Raw genomic sequence first — 20,612 nt, 5'->3', positions numbered from 1 at the left:
CATAATCAAAGACATAATCGATTACATAATAAATTCCATTTAAGATCTGACACCACATCAAGTATAGCTATTCATCAATCAAGCATACTTGATTCAACTACCATCTTCTCATGCTGCCTCACAAGCATGATTGACTGACGACATCAGCTGACATTGACAACATCAGCATAACCTCAAAGCAACACAGTAATATCAATAGACGTTTTCATAGCATAAGAATTACAAGAACACATCTTTTGAATAATACACCAGAATTATTTATTTCTACACAACAGTGCAATATTATTATAATTGTTTACACTCATTAAACCTTGTTTTAAAATAAATATATTATATTTTTCAGCCTTGTCCGTTATTGATTTCCTTTAAAATTATCCTGCCGAGAGACTAATCCACTGAACTATTGAATTGGCAGTTCGAGCCATAAGCTAACCCTTTAAATCCGAACATCTCATAATTTAAAATATACTTTTAATAAATATAAAATATTTACCAAAATGATTAAATATTATGAAATTATTTAATATTTTCAAAAAATTATAATATTGATATTAAAAAATTTAATTATTTAAAGTAAAAAAACTAATCAACAAGATAATTAACTTTGAAACAAAAAATTAAGTAATTTTGAAAAAAAATTGTAATATAAATTATATTATGATAATAATATAATAAAATTTGTAAGATATAATAAAGAATAAAATCTCATATTTTCTTTGTAGATCAATGATATTAAGTAGAAGAATAAACGATGATGATCAAAGAGATGGGTTTAATAAATGGCCATTCATGACTACTCATACCTGGGGCGAGTATCCGCAAGGGACTTGGCTACTTGAGGTAAATTATCTACTGCAATATTTTGTAACATTTTATTAAGTATATTTTTTAAAATTATTTTATTATGTTAAAAGTAAATTATATATGTAATTTATATTTGCTGTTAATATAAGCAAAAAAATTATTAATAAATAATAAATTAATACATACGTGAATAATTTATTTAAAAAATATAATTCACATTATATATATATTTTTTTTTTTAATTTAAATAAAATGTAAATTAATACTCATTAATATTTTTGAATGATTGAAGAATGCTAAATTGATATTATAATCTATATTTACAAATACTTGTAAAATATATTATTTTACTATGAAAAAAAAATTTTATTTTAATAGATTGTTGATATTTTGAATTTATTTTATTTAATGAAGATGGGAAATTATTTATACATTAACCTCAGAATATTTTTAATTATATAAATATTTAAAATACTATACATATACATTATTTTGTTTTTCAAGTAATTTTCAATGTTTTAAAAATAATTACATTTGTAAATAACCTAATTATATTCATTGACTATATTGTTCATATTCTAAATTTATTCAAAATAGTATCATAATATACAATTTACAATAATTTAAATATAGCTGAACTTTCAAATAATAATACGGTAACTAAAAAATAATTATAGTCATAAATTATGCGTGTATGCATTTAATATTTTTAATAATTAATTCCCAAATATAATATTTTCATTAATGTATATTCTTATTTTTATAAGATATAAAGTAAAATATCAAATAATAAAAATATTTTATTTAGGTGAGTTTTAACTCGCAGTTGCCACAACACGGTTGGATTCATGAATTTACATTGATGTTACATGGCACTAAAGAGCCACCTTATGCCGGGCTTTCAACTGCAGATCCTCATTCGAAATTAGCAATTGTTAAGAAAGCACACGAAGAGCATAATACCGTCATGTAATTCATCGCTATATTTCAATCGATTTTTGTCTTTATTAATTACTTATCAAAATAACTAAAGAGAAAATAATATAAGGACATCCACATTTCTTATCTGATTTTATGAACCATTTTACAACTGTTTCTACCTTTATATTCCATATTTATATTGTGTAATTCTTTCTGTTCTTTTATATGAAAACTGTAATACAATTATAGTTCATTTTCTCCTTTTATCTTATTATCTTTAAAATTTTATGAAAGTATTGTATATTAAATAATGAGAAATAAAATTATATGAAAGTATTGTATATTAAATAATGAAAAATAAAAATTTATTAATTGAAAATAATTCTTGAGATAATAAGATAAAATTGATCAATTTAATTTAAAGTTTGTGTCAATAATATGTATCATGATTTGAGTATTACAAGAATGAATTAATTCTAAAATTACAAAAATTAATAATATAGAGATATAAATAACTAAAATTCCACACCTGCAAAAATCTTTTCGTACTTTCTATGTCTTCTGATGATTTACTATTTAGTCATTTCTTATATACGTATGCGTCCTATTGGAAAACTTTGATAAAATAGATAAACAGAATAACAATAATGTTAATTTTGAAATATTTGAAATTTATTACATTGAATGTCAAAGAAACATCAAACAATATTTAATATTAATAAAATTTTATTTAAAATATTTGATTGAAAAATGTTTATATAATAAATCGTCAATACAATGGTGAGTAAACATGCATGAAATTCTATTCTCCACGGTCTATTCAAATATATTATCGTTTTATTCTAATACAGTTATTTTATTTATATTGAATATAAATTTATAAATTTAAAGGAAGAATTTATCAAATTTTGTATGAAGTATGGAATCCTTCCCTACTTGCATAAATATTTATTTATTCAAAGTTTTCAAAATTTGAAATTAATTAGTAATAGATCTAAATTATTATTATAAAAAGTATTAATAAAATTTAATGATATAATGACCCATAAGGCATGTACTCTTCATAAATAATTTTGTTTACTAATACCATAGCAAATAAATTCAGTACTTTTTATAAATGTATTTTATAAATATATTAAATGATTAATTTTTATAAATATTACAAATATAATCGTTCTTCAAATTTTAGATTTTTTTAGCATATTCAAATGAATAAATATTGAAATTTACAGCTAAATTCCGCGCAAAAGTTAAAGATATATTAAGAACAGTTTATAAAAAAGAAATGTAACTAATTAGAATATGGTAATGAATTTTTAATTTCAAATAAGTTTAGGGGTCTGCAGTTTATTATATATTTTTAGTGTATGATTAGCGATTCTATTGGGTAATTCACTTAGTTAATTCAATTTATTTAAACTTAATACATCAATTTACATACATTGATTTTGTCAAAAATATTTAAGTAAAAATATCAATTATACAGCATTTATTACAATCCTAACTATTTATTCTTATATAATATTTTACTTAAACAATGTATTTTTACGTAAATTTTTATGCATTGTATTGTAAAATAAAAAATGTATAAAAATGTAAAAATAAATAAAAATTGTTTTTGTCCTGTATTGTTTTTATTTTTATTTAATTTAAATTACATTATAAATGTACCTTTTTATTAATATTTGAGTTTGTTGATTCTAGAATTTAGCAAAGTTAAACTTTATCAAGAATTTTACTTACATATGATTTATTTCTGAAATACAAGCAGTTAATAGTTAAGAATTAGGGCTGTATTTAAACTTAAATAAATTTCTTATATATAATGAATTCATTATATAGGTAGTATAGTTTTATAAATTTAAACACTTTTTAAATTACAATAAATATTTACATATGAGATTGAATAATATATTTAATTATATAAACTAATTTTATTTTTAAACACGCTGATATTTAAAAAAAAATTCTGTAAACTTTTAAAGCACTGATGATTATTATATTATTCATTATGCAAATAAAAATTTCATTTTTGAGGAATTACGAGAACCCATAAGTTTTGGTAAAACAAAAATATGCTTTTGAAAAGAGATGCAAACAAAAATGACAATGTTTATCATTATAAAATAATTCCTTATATCAGTAATATTTATTTATTAAGGCTTATTTTATTCAATAAATTATTTTTAATAATTAAAATTTTTAAATTTATTTAAACGTATATAATTTATACAAAATATATTTCCTAGTTGATTTATCCTAATAAAGTTTGGATCATTTTTTCTATTTACCCTTCAGTTATCATGCGATTTCTTTCACACTCTTTTACAATTGTTTTTTTTCATATAGCTTCACAAGTGTCATAGAATATATAGTATATTTATAAAATTTTTATTGTGAACAAATTTTTTAAATAAAAATTTATAATTTAATTTGCAACTAAATAATAGTAATAAATGAAAGTTTAATAAATATACTTCAAACAATGGAACACAATAATACTAAATAAAAAAAAAACTTTATATATTAAATTCTGTTATTAGGATTTTTTTTCAAGTATGTAATAATAAAATTAATAATAATACAGAACAATCGTAATTAAGTAAGATTTTTATTTAACAGATGATATCTTTTTCCTTTATTTTATACTAAAAATTATATTAAAACTTATACATATTATATATTATTTTGTATAATGCATATAATGAAAAACTTAACATATATTATTTTAGTTTCTTTAATTTATAAAGTATTAGATTTTCTAGTCTTTATACATTTGTAATATTCTTTTGTAAATAATTAAGCTTAATAAATACAAGAAATCATAAATTGTCAAAGATTATGTACAAAAATATAAAGCATTGTTTTAATATCTATCAGAAATATATTTTAATTATACGATTAAATTTAGAAATTAAATCATTTAATAAGATTACCCTCAAATTTTAATAAACTGATTACAAAAATATATCCTTATGACAAATCATGGTATAACTAATATATCGAATAATAGTAATCTTAATTATGGTGTAACTATAGTTTAGAATCTTTTTTCTATCAAAAATTAAAAATATATTTTTATTATGTTATTATTAATTTTACTATAGATATTGTAATTATACATATAAAGTCAATTATATTATGTTTGTCTATAATTACAACTTTATTAAATAAAGTATTTTTCAAAATTTAGCTTGCCTTGTAAATTAATCTTAATTAAATGCACGAGTTTTTTTAGTAATTAGGGTGAACCGTACCGAGCATTTATTGCATTCAAAACAATAAAATATATAATATTTTTTACAATGTATTTTTTACAATTTTATAAGGTGTTTTATATTATATTAAAAGAAATTGTTTTAGATTAAAACAGTTTAATGCATACCTATATGAAAATAAGATTTGTTACTATTTAATATATTCCATACTGTAAGTTTTCTAATCTAGATGCTTTATTATTTAATTTCATTTCTACATCGTGTTATTAAATATATACTGTAATAAGTAAAAAAATGTATATAATCGAAATGTATTACAAAAATAAAAATTATAAATAATTTATTTTTTAATAATTATTAAACTGAACTGAAATAACTTTTAATAATAATTAAACTGAAATACATCAGAATATACATTTACAAAATTCTTTAAAGAAATAATTTTATAAAAAAAGATTTTATAAATGTACCATATGTTATCCTTATACAAATAATATTATAAAATAATATAATATTTACTTGACTAACAATTAAGATAAAAATTTTAATTTTTGAGTAGGTATTATGTATAGTTTTAAATACAACTAAATCTTGCTTTTAGTATTTTCTATAGAATATTCGGTTTTGTTTCTTTTGTATAAAGATAATTAATTGCTAATTTGTTAATCCACATTAGTTAATTTAGTATTTACATTTATTAATATAAATTATACATTATAATATTATAAAATTTTAGTAATATACTCTTTAATATTATTTAACTTTAATAATAAACAATATATTTTTTATAATTATAATTGTGTATATAAAAAATAATTTGTAGGAATACTTATGTTTAATGCAAAAAAATGCTTTCTTTATTGTTATACGAAATATTTTTTTTTTTAGAAATGCTTAGAAATTTAGAATATTATTCTATAATTTATCACAAATATTTCATCTGTATTTCCCTTGAATTCTATTTAATCATACCAGTGATTTCGAATCATAATTAAATTATTATATTTTCGTATTTTCAATGTATTTACAACTTATAAATTTACTTTGCAAATACGTGTTCCGTTGCTATCGAATTTGAAACTATTGCAAGCATTATTTACTATCTGTAACACAGGTTTAGACAACTGAGTTTGCGCGTAAGTACAAGCGACAGTATGGTGGGAGTCATCGCATGTACTATCATCTATCTTTTTTTCTTTACTGTTGTAACAAACCATTCTGTAGTAGTTTCACATGTTAGAAATCAGTTATTTATTACACGTCAGACATTCATTTTATTTTTCATTTTCGTATCGTATTAACTTGAGTCTGTGTTTTGTACTTGATTATAGCATTCCTTTGGAAAGTTATATTAGACCAATTAATTTATTATTTCTTTTCTTCTTTTAGACTTTCCCAGTGCTTTAAAAATAGTTATTTTTTAATTTTATTACCAATTTTAAAGCATCCTGCTATTTGAAAAACACAGTAAGTCCCTTACAATTTTATTAGATATCATTGCAAAATAATTAAATACAATTGTTTTTGCCATTTCTTTTCTTCTTAAATTTATTCATCAAGAATTAAATTTTTTTCATCAGAATAAAACAATTCTATATTATATTTCGAAAATATTTCGAGAAGGGGTTTTTTATAGGGGGTATTTTATTTAAGAAGGGGTAATTTTATTTAAGTTTCTACAAGTTATACATTAGCAATGAGAAAGTGTTATCTTTAAACAAATTTAATAAAGAAAAAAGCTTGACAACTTAAATGAGTCCCCTTGCATATTTATTTGTTTTCATTCTTATTGTTTATGTAATAAATATTTTGATGTACTCGAGTTAACAATTTATATTTATGTTTTATTTCTAATAAATTTCATGCTTTTCCTCATAAGAATCACATAAATATATGAAATAACAATCATATTGTCTTTCATATTTTACACAATGTGCTACATAAATTGGTAAATTCATAACACTTTTATCGATTAAAACCATTAGGATATGCTGTGTAATAATTGGTATCTTTAAATTTAATGTAAAGTAAGCAAAGTAAATCTATTAAATAATTATAAATATTATAATTTGACAAAGAATTGACCTTCTATAATTTACAGAATATATTTATTTCGATAAATAGTGTATAGATAAAAATGACTTAAAAATTATATCATTTATGTTATTTTATATATAATATAAAATTAAATTATAAATTTCAATCATTCCTAGTTTTGATAATTTATATAATATAATATAATATATAAAATAAAATTATATATAATTTAATATTATACAATATTATAAAAATTACTATAGATAACAACAAAATAAAGTACATCTTTTTTCGTTTTCAAAAAGAGTAATGATTTAAAGTTAAAAATTTTAAAAACAAAATACATATGTGAAATAAGAGCTAATGAACTTATATGTGCAAAATAATTCTTAATTAAAAATATTATAATCGAATGAAAAATGCATAAAGATATGATATATATTCTATAATAATAAAATAAAAATTTCAAAGCATATTTTATATAATTAATATAGTTGAAGAATATTTGATAGATAATTATATAAAATTATTTTTACTATGTTTCAAAAAATCTTTATACAGTACACAATAAATTTAACTGTAAAGTATTTTTCATTTTACAACAGCTCCAAAGAAGTTATTTGAATTAAATTAATTTTGTCAATAAATATTAATTAAAGTTTGAAAATATATTTAATCCACATATATACTTAATACATAATTTACTTTATATTTCATTAAAACTTTATGTAAATTATTATTGAAAATTATTATTTATGATCCACTGATCCATTAAGTTATTTTAAGTTGTTTTATTTATGTTACATGGACTGAGTACAATCAATAATCTACTTATAAACTGTACAATAAGTATTCAATTTTACGATATTTATATTTCATAACTAATAGTACGGTGTAATACATTACTAATAACAACTTATCTACTTTGACATAATCATGTTTTATATATAAAGAATTATTGAATATAAATTAAAAAATATTTATATACATTAACAATGTATTTAAATTCTATTAATACATCATTACTTAAAAATTAGAAACAAAAAATAAAGGGAAATAATTGTATTATTTATATATATTCCAATACATATTATGATTATAAAAGGAAATTATTACAAAAATACATTAAAATTATACCACATCTATTAAACGTTAAGTATAATATTTTTTACATAATAATTATCTTTATATTTAGAGAGATATTTATAAATAACACTTAAATATATTTAAATAAAAATCAATTTGATCAGAAAAATTAATATTTACTTTTTATATAGATTAATGGGCATTTTCACAATTGATACGCATTTATATAATAACTTCCAAACGAATTTTCCAACGATACATTTATGTCAATATATATTAATTTGTGTGTAAAATATAATATTCAAATAATTTTACTTCTCTATTTTAAAAGAATGATTATTAAAAAAATTCATTTTTTAATTTTCATAAATAATGTATTGGTTATATCAATTTGAAGATGTGGAAATAATTTTGGAATCTAATATAACAAACAGTGAAACATATGTACTTTATTCAACCCGTGTTCAGAATCTAAAAGTAATTAACAAAAGAGTTTACGGAAAAACAGCAATCACAATTACAATTTTTTAATCGGCATTTTTTTATGTGCTAATATCCACACAAAAATATCGTATTTACTCGATCGATAATACAGTGCAAGCGGCATCAGTAGTTCTTAAAATAGAAGGTTTAGAGCTACCTGGGAAATGTGGCTTTGTGCATGGTGAATCAGAGTTAAAGTGTATACAGAGTCCCTAGAGCCTCCATTGTCCTTACACTTTCAGCCTGGACAGGGTGTGCACCGCCCTTTGAGCCCGTGCAGTCTGTGTGCCGTCCGGATATCGTTGGGATCTGCAGTGGGTCAACCCCAGCCCAATGCCGCCCCCAACAATGCTCATCATCATCAGCAGCAGCATCAAACACCGCGTGATCAAGGAGCCGGACAATCATATGAGGTGAGCATTTTTCATGTATTCACATAAGTATGGAAAAAAGCTCTAATTTTGTTTTGCTCCAATGCTCATACGGACTGAATAAGGAATCTCCGAAATACTTTTTCAATATTTAATAATATTTCTAAATTTTAAAAGCACTAATGAAACACTACGTGTAAATACATATCCCATGAAAAAAATATGGAACACTTCATATTTAAAGATATATAAAAAATTTGATTGATTAACAGAACAATAACTCTCCATAATACTGAATATGTGAATATCAGGAGCAGATATACAATAATAAAATATTATGTTCTAAAATAAGTATGAATATATATAATTAATATATCACTGATTTTCGTTCAATACCAGTTCCAATTATAAAAAATACCCTTATAGTTTTTGGCGTTTCAGAATAAGTATTCAAAGCATAGTAAAACGTCTAGATGAATAATACCAATAGTGCCATTAACAAAATATTAAGAAATCTTATTTCTATTTCTGTTACTTTAAAATGGTGATCATAAATAAAAAAAAATAGAGTTCACGATTAAGTACTCACGATAAATTTGCTCGAGAATATAGACTTCGCATTATAATTAAATTGAGTAAATGAATAGGATTGATATAAGATAAAGAAAAAAATTACAATATATTAATTTAAAATTTGATAACATTTGATGCTGGATATATTTTTGTATTTTAAAATGTTGTTGAGCATTTTATGTAGGTTAGTATTTGTATAAACAGACTTGTTTGAGCGAAACTTATAAAAAGATATTTTGGAAATAAAATATTTTCAAAAATATTCACTTCCAGATAGTTACGAATAAATATAATTATTAATTTATAAATATGACAGACGTATTGGTGTAGTGAAGTATTAGATATTGTACATTATTTTCCAATAATAAAAAAGGGCATATCATATTTCTATATAGCGTATATAGAATTATGTACAACATTATCTAAAAATAGAGTACCTGGCTAGCAGGGCCACATATCTAGAGTTAGGTGTAAACTCCCAGATGGTGGAAGGGAGAATTGCGGGCCAGTGGGCAGGATAGTGCATGTATCCAATAATAAATAGATTTGGTATTTGTTTTAGTTTATTGCGATAATTGCATTGGTTGTATTATAATGATTTTAGTTTATGCTTGAATGCCTTCGTTTCTTGCGTTTTGTATTACTATTGCCACAGAGCTGTAATGTGCGTTGCATGTACAGGTAGAAGGGCGTAGCCTTCTGGTTCTCTATATGTAATGCACGTGGTGGTGGTGTTATACACGTAGAAGAACAAGGTCGAAAACTCCTGTGCTTCCTTGTGCAGTAGCACGTGGCAGTAGCTTGAATTTGCCTGGGTATTGTCTTATTGCTTACGTTGAAGGCTCTGCAGATGTGCTCTTGGTGGCACTTCATCTTAGTCTGCAGATATTGCCGCGTGCGGTGCCTCGTAAGTCTATCTTGTGGAAACTAAACTTGCCCCTTATGCGTTTGCAGATTGTGTGCGCTTGGTCGCTCTGCAGTTCTTTACCTTATGAGGCATATTGTATATCATTATCGTTATTAAGGAATGAAACTTTACCTTATGAGTTCTGCAGATTTTGTGCTCTTGATGGTAGCTAGTGATGTCTGCAGGTTATGCCTCGTGCGACAGCTTGTAGTGTATGTTTTGTGTTTTTCTGGCTATACCTCGTATTGTTTGCTGAGTTTGCCTCGAACGGCTCCTTATAGGTTGTGACTATGTTGTGCCTTGTGCACCACTATTTACTTGTTCCTTTTTCTTTGTCTTGCACTGCTGCGAGTGTATGATTTGATTTGCACTTATCTTGCACTTGTTATGAGTTGGATATGACTAAACTTTGTCTCTTAATCGGTCTTTACTGTGTATGCCTACATTCTTGTTATTTGGCGTTCCCTTGGAGAAGCAGCCTTGCCGGCTTCTCTGGTGACAAGAGATTTCTGTGTACGTCTTGCTGGCGTCTTTCTTGAAGCCATTCTCTCGGCCACCGCGTGGCCCTTATGAATTTCATGCTTCTTGGCGTTTCCAATCAGAGCGCCTCTTTTTGGGCGTCTCCAATCGAATTGATCCTTTCATTATTGACGGTTCCAATCAGAGCGCTTCTTACTTGCATTCCCACCATGAGAGGGGGACTTCTTTGGCACATTTTCGCTTCACTATCCGAGCCACATGTAGCAGGGTTTGACAACAGCGTATGCATGCAGTGTTGCCTTTAATATCCCTTTTTTCGGATGTAAGACGAAGTGGTTTTTGCTTATATTTTTATGACTTGATTATGCCAGAAGTTTTATGACTTGTTTTGCTGGACACTTGGAACCTTGTTCTCGCCAGATGTGTTTATGAATTGTATTTTCTTTAGATATTCGAAGTTTTACTGAATTGTTTAGATTTAGTTAATCCGAGGCGCGTTTTGAATGTTATTTCTCGAGTATTGAGAGTTCGCCTTTTTCGGAACTCTTATCTCGAATTTTCCAGATGTTTAATGAGCTGGGAGTTTTCTTACATTCTTGAACAAACACATTGAGTGCTAATCAAACCGAGAGACTTTGAGTGGACTTGAGGAGACTTTGAAATAATCTATACAGGTTATTACGTACTTTTGTATATTTTAGACAGTACAGTTTGTATGAATTTTATGCGCCCGAAATCTGTAGATCTTTATTAAAATGAATATGTACGAATACCAGAAATTAATTGAACAATGTTTATACCATGAAGAGAAAGAATATAGTGTTACGCAAACTTGAGATTTCATTTTAATGAATAATAAACATTGCTGACTCGATAATCAAGAATCAATAAATATTGATACTCAATGTATAATTTAAAATTCAATTTGACATAGACTAACGTAAAGTTATTATTTCAGTTCATTAGTTTCTAATAGTTAGATCAATATATGTAATTTTTTGGAGTGGATAATTTCGGAACTTCAGAGAGAATAACGCATGAAAGCTTGTCATATTAAGTAGATAAATAGCTATAAAAATATTGATAATTTTATCAATATTTACTATGATAACTTTTTTATGATCATGTTATTGATCATAAACAATTGCATATATAAAATCATATACATATAATTATAAACATATTGCAAATAAATAAATGAAATACAGGTAGTCATATATTTTAATATAAGCATAACTATAAGCATCAATAAGATTTATTTAATTGTGCAAAATTATTTAAAAATGCAATTAAATAAGAAGAGAAATATTTAAATGAAAACAAATAGAAGAGTACATGTTGATAACAGTAGTAATACATTATTAGATCCCATTAAATAATTTAAAAAAAAATCGGTTATATAAAATAAAAATAATTGTATAATATTTACTTCTTCTTCTATTATTTTTATTTAATTATTTCTCTAAAAATTAATATAGGCAAATTTCAATAATTTTTGTAATATAATGACTTTTTGAAAATTTAATTTATTTTAAGGATGGACAAGGTCTCGAGGAACCAATGGTACACATTGAACGATCAAATCAACTTAATACTTGGATATGCTGTGTGCCATGTTACTGGCTGCGGCATAGTAAGGCTGTACACAAAGCATTTCTTACTTTTGCTATGTTACTCGTGACAAGTCTTTTGGTTACCAGTCCTGTACTTTTTCTTATTACGACATTACCTGAAGGAGAACATCTACGTGACTGTTCAACATTGGTTAGTAATTATTTTGAAATATCGAGCAAAAAACTATTGTTTATTTGAAATTTGAATTATATTTTGAATTAAGAATAAATATAATTATATTTATAAAATGATATAAATGCGCGTAATATGATTTTAAATAAAAATGCTATAAAAATAAATAGAAGGATATTATATTACTTAATATTAATTTATACTAAAAATCTTATTTTAATTAAAATCTATATTATACATATGCAGTAAAAAAATATTCATAATGAATTATTATATATTTCTAGAATGTTATTTCAGAATAATATATATTATGTATTTTATGTTATTTATTTTAATTAATTATGAATGTCTAATAGCACTATTGTTTCAAAAGAAATAAAAATCTATTATAAATTTGTGCAAATAATAATTTTTATTAGTTTTTGTCATGAATTTTTTTATAATACACTTTTATTCGTGTATCGCTAATAAAAATATTTAACATAGATTATTCACTGTCAATTTTGATATTGTAACAAGCATAAATAATATAAATCTTTACTTTTCTTGTTTTTATTTTTTTTGTTATTATTATTTTTTTTAATAAAAACTAAATTTTGGCTTACTAATATGTTTCTTAATCTAATAATTATATTGAAGTAGAACCAGTAGCAAATTAATTTAAAAATTTAAAAATTAGATGGCAATGGTGGTGGACAAATCCGTTGTATATGTATAATTTGGCTAACAGTAATTTAATTACAATTGCTGTTTATATTTTTTGCGATTATGTCATATACGTATCTATATTCATTGGTACTATTATTTTGTGCACATTTTACATATTCTGTATATGTATATTATAGTGGATTAAACAATCATTTGCAGTGTCAATGTAATAATTTATTTAATAATTGATGTATAATTAATAGAAATGAAAAATAATTTACAATTTGCTAAATTTATCTCTAAAAGTTTCAAAGTCATATGACCTTCATAACTGTATATTTATTTGTTTGTTTTTAAATTGAAATTATACATTAAAAAAAACATTAAGTGATATATCTTCTAATTGCCGTATGAATATATAAAATGATGTTCGGAATTGGAGTATTTTCCAAGACCTTAGGCTCTCGGTATTAATAAGTCTTCGAGCTCTTGAATTTCTGTAAACATCTGATTCCCAGAATTCTCAAAACTTCTAAAGCTTCATTCTCGAACGTCCCACAATGTTTATCTGGTTTTCGCATAGCAACGTTGGTTGGAATTCTCCAATCTTCTAAAGCTTTGCTTTCCCGGAGTTCTCGAATCTTCTAAAGTTTTATGTAGCAACACCTATGCATTGTTGCCAGTTAAGTAAGCTGCCGCGTGGATATTTAAAGCAAGCACACCACGAGACGAAGCAGTAGATTTTTAGTCAGTAATCCAGTCAGTCATGATATTCATCCATGAGGGGCTGTTCGGCCAACAAGCTACGCACCACACACTCTTAAGGTAAGGCCACCATAGAAGGAAGACGCGTCAATTATCCTGTGCTACAAGATAATAGCGTTGAAACAATCTCCTTCATATCAACATAATGCAGGCTACAACCAACATAACAAGACACACTTATATCAATGAGTATGCACAATTCATAGTTGATTCTTGCAAAATCAGCAACAAATCATTACCATCAACACGGAGCATACGGGTTGGTGAACCAAATTATCACCATCAACACGGAGCATTCGTGATGGTGAATCATTCATCACAGAATTATGTCAAGGCTACTGTATCTCTGTGAATAAAACAAGTTTAAGGCATAAATTATTGCTAATCCTTATAAGATTTGCACGACGCTATTATTAATATAGCACATAGCATACTCACTAATAAGGAATGTCCATAATCAGTTGCTAATCCATACAAGATCAACGACATCATCACCATCATCAAAGAGCATCTCGTGTAGGTAAGCTATTCATCACATGATCAGTTCCAAGTGACTGAATCGTCGTGATTGAACATAGTATACACGCTTCCATTACATAAATCCAACACATCAATAATGTAATTGTAAATAAACCATAATAAACCATATTTAACGAATAAACGCACATTGTATTAAACTAAAGCCCTTCCACTTAAGTCCTTCCCAAGCATCCGCTAGGACGGGCGACAAATTATTATAAATAATTAATAATTGATATAATGTAATGTTAAGTACTTAAGATTTAATTAAATTTCTTACTCTATTATTTAGGATGAATCCTGTCATAGGAAGCGAGATGGACAAGAGAGAGTCTGTGAGTCATTCGCCTGTCGTGAAGCTTCACGCCGTATGTTGTCTTCTATGCAACGAGATATTGATCCTTGCAAGGATTTTTATCAGTTTGCCTGTGGAAGTTTTCAAACTCATGAGCCAACTTCAAGTTTTAGTTTACTTCAGAAGCAAGTGGATAGTCAAATTCAAAGTAAGTTATAATTTTTGTTAGTTATTCTATAAGAGTTTGATAATCAATTATGACACAGGGTTTTTAAAATAAGTAAATAAATAAGTTTGTATATGAAATCCGTTAAATTATTATAATAGTTATATATCACAGCGATAAAATATTAAATAATATAATATATAAGGGAAATAATTTTATTTCTTCTTTTGATATTGCTTGTGAAGCAATTCTATAATGTACATTAAACATTCTTAGCACATATAAGAAGTGAATATTTGTAAATATTAATATTAATAATAATAAACACAAAAATAAATTGGATAGATAAATTCAAAAACTTTCAATATTGGAATTTAGATATTTTAAATAATAAATTTGATTCAAATGACTATTTAGGGATTTATACATTATGCCCATTTTAGTTTATTTTTAAGTAGATAAAATATATGAAGTAAATCTTACAGTGAACTATTGAATATAAAAATACAAATATCATTATCTAGTAAAATATCTTTACATTATCTTCGGAATTCCACTCGAGAGACGAAGGTAATTGGATTAGACCTCTTTGGAATTCCAGCCACCAGAATGGTCCGAAGACCAAGGTGGTTGCATTTGACCGTACCACCGGTTTAATGGAGATGGGGGGGGGGGGCAGTGAGAGCCTAATGCATCAATTCAGTATAAATACAATTGGTTTTAGTGACTTTTATTTAAGATTATGTTACATTGGTAGTTGTTGTTACCAATCTTTAGAAGAATTGTTGAGCTCTTCATGAATTTAACAGTTGTCAATAACTGTAGAACGTCGTTCGGGTGTGCAAGGTGAGAGTGGTCTTTTCATGCTGTCGGCGCTTTTTAATGTACTAGCGAAACATAACAGTAACTGTCGGAGCTTTAATGTACAAGCGAAACACAACAGTAATTATAGTATGGTTGTAGCTATCAAACAGTATCGGCGCCGTCTTCCGCGGTTTGACAATAATCAATTTGCTGAGGCCTGCCAGATAATGCCGGTGCTGTGCCGTTGTAATGATAGTGTAGCGGGAGCCACCAGACAGTATCGGCGCCCTCTTCAACGGTCTGATAAGAATCAAGTTGCAATAATAATATGTGATACAACTAGTTTGTTGGAGATGCCAGTCTATGTCGTCGCCCTCAATAGATAATTACTAATGTAAATAAATGAGTATACCTTGCAGGGATTCCCGTAGACGGGTAGAACTTTTCACTGGTATGACTGGCACTAGTTTCACTTGACGTACTCAACAAGACTAATTTTCTCCGTCGTCTGGTGCTCCTGATATATGATTGCGTACATTTAGCGTTGTAATTCTTGGGAACTCTGGTGAATTCTTGGAAAGCAAACCTCAGTAGATTCGAGAATCTTCCTTTGTTGCTATGCGGATACAGCATAAGGTTTAAATTTAATCGAGAATTTTCGTGGCAAATACTTCAAATATTACACATTAATAATATATATAAATGTAATGTGTTTGAAATTGAAGCCAGTTTCAAGACCGTCTATTGTCGGCATCGCCGGCCTTTTAGATCTCAGATTTCTGTAAACACTTGGAAGATACTTTTTCGTATACTTGTTATGTTTTGGTTTCAAATGGCCCGTAATGTTTATATGGTCTTCAGGTAATAACATCGCCCGAAACTTTCTGTCGGTATTACACTCTATTTTTTCTTTCGTCGAATTCTCGAAACTTCTAGATTTTTTTCTACGCCTCATGTAAGATTCCATTGAAGCAACGACGATGCTTTATTGCCAGCTAACTGAGCCGCCGCGTGGATATCTAAGGCAAGCACGCGGCGTGCCTCGCTCTCTTGCTAAACAACTCTCCTGCTAAGCATCTCTTGCCGTGACCCGCCCACAATGAACCGATCATAGTGAACCGATCTAACCATCTACCAGTAGAAGCCATGGCACACGGGTCTCGGTCTGCCCTCAGCAGGACCGTCATGGAACGGTCGGTTTTTTCAACAGAGCCGCCACGGAATAACCAAGCCTTCAGCTTCGTGCTTATAAGCTCATTGTTATTCTACCTCGCATTCACTCAGCTGTTATTATTACTCAGTATTTTAATATATTATGACAACGACACGTGGCCGCATATTCGGCAGCCTACTTAGAATTATACGTGGATTATCAAAAAGAAATCAGCAGATTAGGTAGTGATTTTACAGTGAAGCCATTTGGAATAGTAATCAAAAGGGACACATCAGCTACGCAGTAAAACACACCTTGTCGGCAGTTTACAAGATACATCTCTTTATATTATTAAATAAGCTAATCGCACACGAGCAAATTGAGTTTCATAAAACTCATCTTCAAGAAGTCGACAGGTGATAAAGTACGCTCTCTTGAACTAATACTTCGTCATCGTGCAGTCCCTCAAACAGTCCATACAATTGGCGCAACTTGTCAATTACATTGTCAAATCCAGACAACAATTCATAGAAGAATCGACAATAAATACATTTTCATCAAGCCTTCAATACTCGAAGACTTGTAATTATGAATTGTGCGTATGACTGGCTTTTTACTGCTCCCATAAATAACTAAAAACATGATTGATTACGCACCAATTTACATCAAAACATCTTACACTCTATCAAATATAGTTATTCCACCTATCAAGCATACTTGATTCAAATAGCATCTTCTCATGCTACTTCGTGAGCATGATTGACTACACAGGCTAATGTTTACATCAGCATAACCTCAACTTTCAAGGAAACACCCTCATTACTACAATAGAATAATCTTCTCTCTCAACAACAGTGCAATATTATTATAATATTTAACAAATAATAAACATTGTTTTTACTAAAAATACATAATACATAATATTTTTCAGCCCTTCCAATTGTTATTTCCTTTTAAGTTATCATGACGAGAAACTAATCCACTGAACTATTGAATTGGCTGTTAGAGCCATAAAACAAACCCTTAAAATCGAACATAATGGAATCATATTAAATAAAGCAATAAATTTTTCATTGCTGGGTAGTTCAATCCTGAACAAGACCATACCCACCATTTTACTAGTGTAAAAGTGGGAATGAGTAAGAGGGTAATGTATCAATTCAGTATAAACACAATTGATTTTCGTGACATTTATTTTAGGTTGAATTACAAATATGTAAAATGATTCACCGGTAATATTGAGAGTTGTTGAGATCGTCCTGTCGTCTTGACAGTTGGTAGAGAGAAAGTGTAAGGTCTCGTCCGGGTCTGCAAGGGAAGACTGGTCTTGCTGGGGGCGCATGGCAAATGGCGATGCCCCGTAGCAATATAAATGAGAATTACTTATTAGCAGTATACCTTGCACAGATCCTTCTTGACGGAGGCGTGGAGAAAAGGCGTAGAACTTCGCCGAGATATGATCGGGAAGACTTGTACTGCTGAGGGTGCTTGGTAGTAGTAGCGCCCCTTAGCAGTATTGCTTGCAATTGCTTGCACAAATTGCTCTAGACTCACTCAACAAAACTGTTTCTCTTCGACGCGCGCTGCCCTTAATACATGCGAGTGCGTTGTCGTTAGTCTGGCAACAATGCCTGGGTGTTGCTATGCCGAAGTTTCCCGCGTGACGTTAGATTTTCAGTTCCAGAAATTTCTTTCGAATTGTCGGAAGGCAAGCCTTCGCCGGTTGGAAACTACTACCGTAGTGGCTATGCGGACAATGAGTCAATGTTTACGATATTATGAGCTATAACGATTACAAATTTGTAGAATTGAAATTTTCATGTTCAGTGCTCCAATCGTGGACACATTAATTTTGACAATTAATCTGAATATCATGTCGGTTTTTAAATCTTTGCATTATTTAAAGAAAGCAAAAATCTAATTGTAGAAATGCTAAAATAATTATTTAACAAATATATGGTCAAATTTTATTATAAATCGTTTATATATCTTCGTCTTTGAACTGAATTAAAAATTCTAAAGTATATTATATAATAACTAAAGTATTTACAAAATAGTAAAAATGATTAAGAATTACATTTTTATTAATACTTGAACTTATATTACTTTTGTTATCAAATAATAGTACTATTATTAAATATGACTAGTGATTCATAAATTATTATTTAGTATGTTTTAATTTTATAATAAGTAAAAATATATATAAAATTTAACAAACTTTTATTAAAATTAAATTAAATAAATATAATTTGATTAGTTTATATTTGTAGAACTATATTGTATTAGTATTAAGTCAAATAGTAATTCATAAATTTATCGATCAATTTAAAAGAAAAATTATATTTTTCGTAATTTATTAATAAATTTTAAAAGTACACTTTTTTTAAGAAGAAATTAAATATTTCTTTTCAATAAACGGAGTTTTAGTTTACAGTATTAAATATTTAATCATGAGAATAAAACAAATAATCAAATAATGACAATATGCAGTAAAATATTTTTAATGCAAACCACTTTTTAATTAAGATTCATTATTAAAAATTAATAATTGTAAATAAATACAAATAAATTATAATTATTGTTTGGAATTCCAGTCATCCGGTGATCAGAAGACCAAGGTGGTTGGATTAGACCATACCATCGTTTTACTGATGGAAAGGGGGGGGGTGAGAAGTTAATGGATTAATTCAGTACAAGCACAATTGGGTTTCATGACTTTTATTTGAGTTTAATTTACAATTGATCAATGTTTTCACCGGTAGTTGTGAGAATTGAGGAGCTCGTCGTGATCCTGACAGTTGGCAGAGAAACTGCAGGGCACGTCTGCGTGTGCAAAGTGAGACTGGTCTTATTTGCGGGCGTGTTGTCATCGTAGCGCCCTTATGGCATTAGTATGGAAATTGCTCTCTCTCTCTCTCTCTCTCTCTCTCTCTCTCTCTCTCTGTATGTAGGCATATTGCCGTAGTGGTACCCTTTTACAGTAGTGATGGGAGTTAAATACGCTGGAGACATGTGGCCAATGTCGTAGCTCCATTAGCGAGATATATGGACCAGTCTCTTAGTGAATATAATGGATGAATATAATGGTTGGTAAACCCCATGATTATCCTTGCTAAAGGTGCATGTCAACTAGAGACGCCCAGTAGCGGTGCGAGTGAGTATCACTCTCGCTGAATCTGGTCGCGAGCGAGATGCGCCTGGCAACAATAGTATGGTAATTAGTTACGAAAGGCGCAAGGCAACAGGCAGCGCCCTCGTTGCGATCTGATAATAATGAAGTTGCAGAGGGCTTACCGATAATTTCTGTGCTGGGCAACAATAAATGCTATTAATAAATAGTATACCTTGCACATATTCCCGTAACAGATGTGTAGAACTTCTAATAGGTGTGACTTTTTCACTTTGACTCACTCAACAAGACTGATTTCTTCGACGTACGCTACTCTTTATATATGGTCGCGCAGACTTAGAGTCTCGCACTAATACCTTTGGTGTTACCTTGCTGAAGCGTTCCCGTGTGCCGAGACAGTTTAAATTCTAGGATAGTCTGTTAAATTGCTGAAACGTAAGCCTTTGCCAATTCGAGACTTCTCCGTAGTTGCTATGCGGATAAGTTGTAGAACTTTCTTAGGCAAA

At 27.6% G+C, this 20,612-nt stretch overlaps 2 protein-coding genes across 2 annotated transcripts in view; both read left to right on the top strand.

Annotated features, from left to right (window-relative positions):
* amon (prohormone processing protease amontillado) overlaps positions 1–1,777 on the top strand; it is a 39,510-nt gene extending 37,733 nt beyond the window's left edge. Inside the window, exons 11-12 of the mRNA XM_011502859.1 lie at positions 723–840; positions 1,613–1,777. Coding sequence (XP_011501161.1) covers positions 723–840; positions 1,613–1,777 — 283 coding nt within the window. The remainder of the gene's footprint in view (positions 1–722; positions 841–1,612) is intronic.
* Positions 1,778–8,763: 6,986 nt separating this feature from the next.
* Positions 8,764–20,612, top strand: part of LOC105364665 (neprilysin-21) — a 42,014-nt gene continuing 30,165 nt past the window's right edge. Inside the window, exons 1-3 of the mRNA XM_011502650.1 lie at positions 8,764–8,962; positions 12,417–12,644; positions 14,851–15,061. Coding sequence (XP_011500952.1) covers positions 12,441–12,644; positions 14,851–15,061 — 415 coding nt within the window. The 5' untranslated portion in view covers positions 8,764–8,962; positions 12,417–12,440. The remainder of the gene's footprint in view (positions 8,963–12,416; positions 12,645–14,850; positions 15,062–20,612) is intronic.

The sequence above is a fragment of the Ceratosolen solmsi genome, unplaced genomic scaffold (genome assembly GCF_000503995.2).
Source record: "Ceratosolen solmsi marchali unplaced genomic scaffold, CerSol_1.0 scaffold15, whole genome shotgun sequence".
Classification (NCBI taxonomy): Eukaryota; Metazoa; Arthropoda; class Insecta; order Hymenoptera; family Agaonidae; genus Ceratosolen; species Ceratosolen solmsi.
This window is presented reverse-complemented; position numbering and strand designations above follow the sequence as displayed.